Source organism: Antrostomus carolinensis, unplaced genomic scaffold, assembly GCF_000700745.2.
Source record: "Antrostomus carolinensis isolate BGI_N321 unplaced genomic scaffold, ASM70074v2 scaffold9301, whole genome shotgun sequence".
In the NCBI taxonomy this organism is placed as follows: domain Eukaryota; kingdom Metazoa; phylum Chordata; class Aves; order Caprimulgiformes; family Caprimulgidae; genus Antrostomus; species Antrostomus carolinensis.
In genome coordinates this window covers 7,962-14,173 of record NW_010294769.1, presented here as the reverse complement: position 1 = coordinate 14,173, position 6,212 = coordinate 7,962, and the positions used below count along the sequence as shown (strand labels likewise).

At 41.8% G+C, this 6,212-nt stretch overlaps 1 protein-coding gene across 1 annotated transcript; it reads left to right on the top strand.

Moving 5' to 3' along the window:
* Window positions 1-11: 11 nt before the first annotated feature.
* On the top strand, window positions 12-5,935 carry CAV2 (caveolin 2; the record flags this gene model as incomplete). The annotated part of the gene is made up of 2 exons (XM_010177742.2): window positions 12-196; window positions 5,785-5,935. Coding segments are annotated over 2 exons (336 nt in total), but the record flags the coding sequence as incomplete, so codon positions are not given.
* Between the last annotated feature and the right edge of the window lie 277 nt (window positions 5,936-6,212).

Below are 6,212 nucleotides of genomic sequence, written 5' to 3'. Positions count from 1 at the left end.
TGTTCCAGCTGGGGTTCGAGGATGTGATCGCGGAGCCCGAGCTGACCCACTCCTTCGACAAAGTCTGGGTCTGCAGCCACGCGCTCTTCGAGCTCAGCAAGTACCTGATCTACAAGCTCCTGACGCTGGTCCTGGCCGTGCCGCTTGCCCTGCTTGTGGGGATCGTCTTCGCGGTGCTCAGCTGCCTGCACATCTGGTGAGTGCGGTTTGGTGCCCGTCGCTGCGGGGGCTCCGCAGGCAGCTCAGCAGGACCCTCCTCTTGTTGCTGTAGTGCCGACCTGTTGGTCACTGTCGTTACAACCGGTAATCAGTCGGATCGACTTGCGTTATCTGCTTTATTTTTAAAGGGAGAGAAATGAAAACGTTTCCTCTGTGATTCAGAGGAATCATGCCGTGCTTTTACCGGTGGTCTGTCGCGTCTGTGTAAGCTTCTTGGGGCAGAGAGCCTGCTTTAGCGTTTGTATGGCACCTAACGCCATGCATTCCAGCCTCAACTGGCTTCTGGAGTAATAATAATGATTGCTTGGTTTTTTAAACTGGAGTACAATTCTTCAAATGTGTGTTTGAAATGAAAGACCTGGGCAGAAGTATTACTTACACCTGACACCTTCTCAGTGCGGTTACCTCTTCAATTTTTTTCCTCGCAGACTGAAAAAAGCTTCTGAGGGCCCAGCTTTGCTGCTGCTACAAAATCTACTGTCTCTGCCTTGCATCTGGTACATGGCCATCTCTAGGTGCAGTGCCCCAAAGCACTTCCACCTAAGCAAAGAACCCCCTCTGAGCTCAGGAAAGCTGCTTCTGGCCATGGCCCAGGTTCACAGGCAAATAGAGTAGCCCTCCAAGTCACAGCAAACCTGGTGTGCTTTACACAGAATATCCTGGCAAAATATCAGGGAAGAGTGACTTGAGACCAGAAAGGCAGATGATTGTGGAGAAGGAGGAAAGGCAGGGAAAAGAATGAGGTTGAGGAAAGAACTGAGAATCCAGCCAGTACAGAGGAAGGGGTGCATACAGACTATTAATGTCATTCCTGCAAACCACGATTTTCCATATACATGAGTTTTGGGCAGTCTCATTGACTTTGGGAACACTGGAATCATGAAGAAGTTGTTAAGGAAAACAAAATACAATCCAGAAACTGTGAAACAAACTCAAAGCAACAGGAATACATTGGTTGTCTGAACATGTGGTTGTAATCTTTTGGATGCAGATTTCAGTTTTCAAAAGTGAGTGGAAGTTAAGGTTGATGACATTGTCATGATCCACCTCAAAAGCTGATTAACTTGAATTTTGGAGCATAAAGTTTGCATAATATCTAAAGGAGTTACAATGTAATTTAGAGCTGCCTACCTGCTACTCCCCAAATTATGATGAACATTGTATAGTGTGCCCAGACTTCTAGGTCTGTCAGCTGTCACTGTGCTGTACTGTCCCGTGTTATTGCACAAAGGTTTAGTGGGCATATAGATTTCCAGTAGTGGAATATCTATGGAAGAAATATTTGGTGCCCGATTTATTAAGACTCTAATAATTAGTTTTTGTGCTTTAGAATGATCTTGTATCTGGGTTTCACAGCCTGGATAGGTAGGCATGAGTTTCACTGAACCAGAACTCAGAGGTCAGTTTCTATTTATGCAAGTAGTCCCAAGTGACTCGCAGGAGCTGTGGGTCCTTAGTGTGTCTGAAATAGGACTGTCTGAATGTGGCATTTGATTTGAAACATTTCCTGTGACTTTCTGTGAACTCACTTGCTTCCCCAACAACTATTTTTCTTTCCCTTCGTTCATTGTCACCACAGAAGAGATCTTTCATTTTGATTTTCCTTGCACCTGGGATGGGTGTGAAAGAATCATGTAACTCAGTAGCACTATCTGCACCCCCTTGGACCCTATCCAGTGCTACCATCCAGACAGCACTGTCTCATCTTCCCACAACCACAAGCTGGATTTGTTTCAACACGAAGGTGGAACACAGTGAGACTAAGTTAGCTTCTCTGCAGCTCTCCATGTTCCAGATTTCTTGGGAGAAAGGAGTTCAAAGTTTCTGCGTTTGAGAGGATAGTGCAGGAGCAGTGCAGGTATAGGGACACTAAACGCATGGTACTGGCTGCCATGTAGCTCCACTGGGTCTGGGAAAAAAGGTAACTTCTTGTTTTGGGAGTGAGAGGAAGGGAATTCCACTGTAACCCTGTCTCAGCTGTTGAAACGTAATGGGAAAACCCTGGGCACACCCTCCCGTGGGGCTGCCTGCAGGAGGGCTCATCAGTGCTTCTGTGCCTCACTTCCATCATCCAAACTAGTGAGATGATGATGTTGATCTGTCGTGGGGGAGCCTTTCCTGAGGCTAAATTCAAAGGTGATTCAAAAGCTTTTGGGAGTTGCTCAGGCACAAAGCTTTGTTGATTGTCACGTACATTGTTGCACTTTTGTCAGCACGCTAAAAATCCACAACAGTCTGAGTCAGCACTCCTCATGCATCAGGGGCACCTCATGAGTTGCACCCTTCATACCTGATAGTTAATGCCAACTTTCACCAGCAAAAAGATTGCTAAAGGAGGAAACAAACATGTGAAACCTCACGGAAAGCAAAAAGAAGGTTGAGTAAGAAGTATGTAATAATACATTTTAATTTTCATTTTCGCCTGTAGAGAAGGAATGTGTTCTGGTTCTGTTCTCAAACTGGCTGCTTGAGACAGAACCCCATTTTACACACCTGGTAAAAGATACTGAAACTGTGCTAGCGAGCAGGTTGGTGACCTACATACAAGCCAGTTCAAGAAAGGCTACTTCTCCACATTTCTTCTCTTTTACTAATGGCTGTTGGACCGCAGAAATTTTCAAGACTGAGTTTTAACATCTTTCTGTGAATACCTGAGTGTCCTGGTTTTAAACATGTCCTTAGCTTGGGGCTGTTAAGATTATTGATTTTTGAACATGAGCAGAACACTGCAGATTTTCCAGGCAGCACATGCAAAACCGTGATCTTTATTATAGATCAGGGACTGATTCCTGTTCCTGTGTGAATATGTGTACTTATATATACATATATTTAAGTATGCATCCTGTTCTGTTATCCTGCTGTGGGGCATTTCCAAATCATGAGAGAGTGTGATGTGCCTTTCCTGGAGTGACCAGGCACACTTAAAAAGTAAATAACCAGGTGCCTGGTTATTCCTGTGCATTTTTTAGGCATTCTAGGATATGGCTTGCATTGTATGATAAAAACTGAGAATCTGGTTAGATAAATGCTGACAATAATTCCTGGTGACTCTTTGAATTTCTAAGCTTCAACTTTTTTTAAATGTACAATGTTAGTTTCTACTTTATTATGCTAAGTGGCACTCACTGGAAATACACCATACTTACATACTTTTCAGACTTACTGTGAAAAAGTAAATATTTCCTGTCATTCCAACCAAACTTAATGAGAGTTTTTCATCTGCATTTACTGTAAAATTGGATAGGAAATGTTAAAGGATTATAAAACATTACCAAAAAATTTTTTATATTTTATCGTATTTAAGATTATCGAAAGAGGTTGAGTTCTGGTACCATGTGAACGACCTCTACAGCAGTTGCAAGTAGTATGATCACTGCTTTTCCAGCCTTCCCTAATGACATCCTGGTCATTCACTACATCTTTCTGTGAAACTTCTGCGTAGTGTGGTATTTGCTTAGTTTGTATTTTTTGTGATCCTGTCGACAGAGTGTCCACTAGAAATGTCAGCTTTTCTGATTCTCTGCAATTCAGTTAGATTTTTAAAAAAAACAGACCAGATTAATTTTAGATGGCAGCAAAGGAGCAGTGACATAGCCTTTATAAACTAACTGAAGATGGAAAAGGGGTGAAGTCAGCTCAATCTGAGTCATCATTTCTGGTGTTTTCCCTGTCTTGCTTGGAGAAATACTGATTTTTTTCCTCTTTGCATTACTGATGGTTATAAACTGTATTCTAACACATGAAGCCCTAGTTTTATTCTCTAGAAATTATCTATTCTATATGCAGTGATACAATAGGTGTTTATAATAGATTACTGAGTTCAGTTTAAAGCTAGAGACACATTATTCCAGTAACACTCACAGTTCTATATGGTGGGTATATTACTAGCTCTTTCAGCAGAGACAAAAGAAGAGAAGGTTTTAGAAAAGCTATTCTTGTTTAAATCCATCTGGGTTAGCTTAGAGTGCAGCATAGACATACTAGTATATGGCTTGCATTGTATGATAAAAACTGAGAATCTGGTTAGATAAATGCTGAAAATAATTCATGTTGACTCTTTACATTTCTAGGCTTCAACTTTTTTTAAATGTACAATGTTTGTTTCTACTTTGTTATTCGAAGCGGTACTCATTGGAAATACACAATACTTACTTATTTTTCAGACTTACTGTGAAAAAGTAAATATTTCCTGTCATTCCAACCAAAGTCAATGAGAGTTCTGCAATGGAATTACATGGATGCAAGACTGGGATCTTAAAATTTGAATGCAACAGCAAACTAGAACAGAGTTGTTTATCTTTTATCAAGAAAATCTATAGCTTCTTCTACCTAATTGAGGAAATAAATGTGTTATTTACAGATTTTTTTTAAAACCTTGCTCTAGTACCACTTCAGTATTACATAAATTATTTATACGTTTAATTTGTCTGCACCCAAATAAGAACATCCAGCTTAGTGAAATGACATGGGGTCTTGGCCAGTAAATGATTAAAACAGGAGAATAACTTAAAATAGTGTGGTCAGTTCTCGTGTATCCACCGACCCTCCTGAGCCGCACATGGGTGCGTTTCCGGCTCGCCTTTGTTGTTAGTATGCTTGGCCACCACTAATGACATTGCTTTGGAATTGGGACGTGTAGAGAGTATCCCCAGATGGTTACTAGTGCTCAGGAGGTGAAAGCAGAATACTTTCAAGTGCACAGCCTACGTGAATAAAAAGATCTTTCCCCTGACCAGGAGTTTTGGCCTCATTCTACCTTAGTTTCTGACCCACAAATGAAAAAATTTACAGTATCAGCAAGATCCCATTTCTCTGAGGTTTGGCATGTGTCTGTGCTGTAGTAATCCAGTGTAACTGGGTATTACTTTACTGTTTCTGTTTTATTGTAGCGACTTGTACCAGCAGTGTGAGATCTGTAGGAGTGAGACACAAGCGGCAGTATGGGCCTGTGCCTGTGCATTTGCGTGTGTGAGAGAGAGAAGGATCAAAGAAACACCCAAAGACACAGCAGAGCCAGAGTGGATTGTAAAGAGCGCTGTTCCCAGTCAATCTAACTGGGAAACATGGTGTTTCTGTTAAGCCCTGGAGACTCATGCTCATATGTGCCCACAGCACAAATTAGTCCTTAGCAGATGACTCTGCTCCCAGCCACAGTGGGGTGGCATCGTGGTGGCAGCGTATCACATACACCAGCCCTTCCAGCAGGGAGGGCAAAATTTCAGCCCTGTAGAAGGCATGTCTAAAAGTTAGCTCAGCATTGCCAATTAAGAAGCAGCAGAGACATGATGAAAAGAAAGCTGGTGTCTCTTGTCCCCTGTGTTGCACACAAGTGATCCCAGGCAGAGGACCACATGCGTCATGGTGCTTTTGCATGTGCAGGGTGAGGCTGTGAGTGAACAAAATTGATAGAGAATGAGCACAAGAGTGTAAAATCAACTCGTTTAGAGATTTAGAGTTATAAAATCACTTCCTCTTCTCTAAGATCTCACACCTGTGTTTAGTTATCCTCATTTCTGCACACTATAGCAGCAACAATCTTCAAATCTTCCATTTTCTCTTTTACAGGATTGTGGTGCCTTTCGTGAAAACTTGTCTCATGGTCTTGCCTTCAGTGCAAACTGTATGGAAGAGCCTGACAGATGTGTTCATCGTACCGTTCTTTCAGAGCATAGGCCGATGCTTTGCCATGGTTAATATACGCCTGGAGCAAGAGTAAACGTCAGGGATGCGACACTGCTGTAATCGTAGCTGGTGTTATACCTCTTTGCTAACCTAACATACAAGCACTTACCATTCATTCCAAACTCTTAAATTACAATGGCTGGTTTAAGTGGGAACATAATATTTTTATTAAAACTCATTTATTTTCAGGGAGATCAGTTTAAGAATAAGTAGGCAGTTTTCATAGCTCACTATTTTAACAGTAGAGTGAACACAAAGTGTGTTGGCAACACTTTATTTTAATGGTACATCAATTGCTAGATTACAGGAGA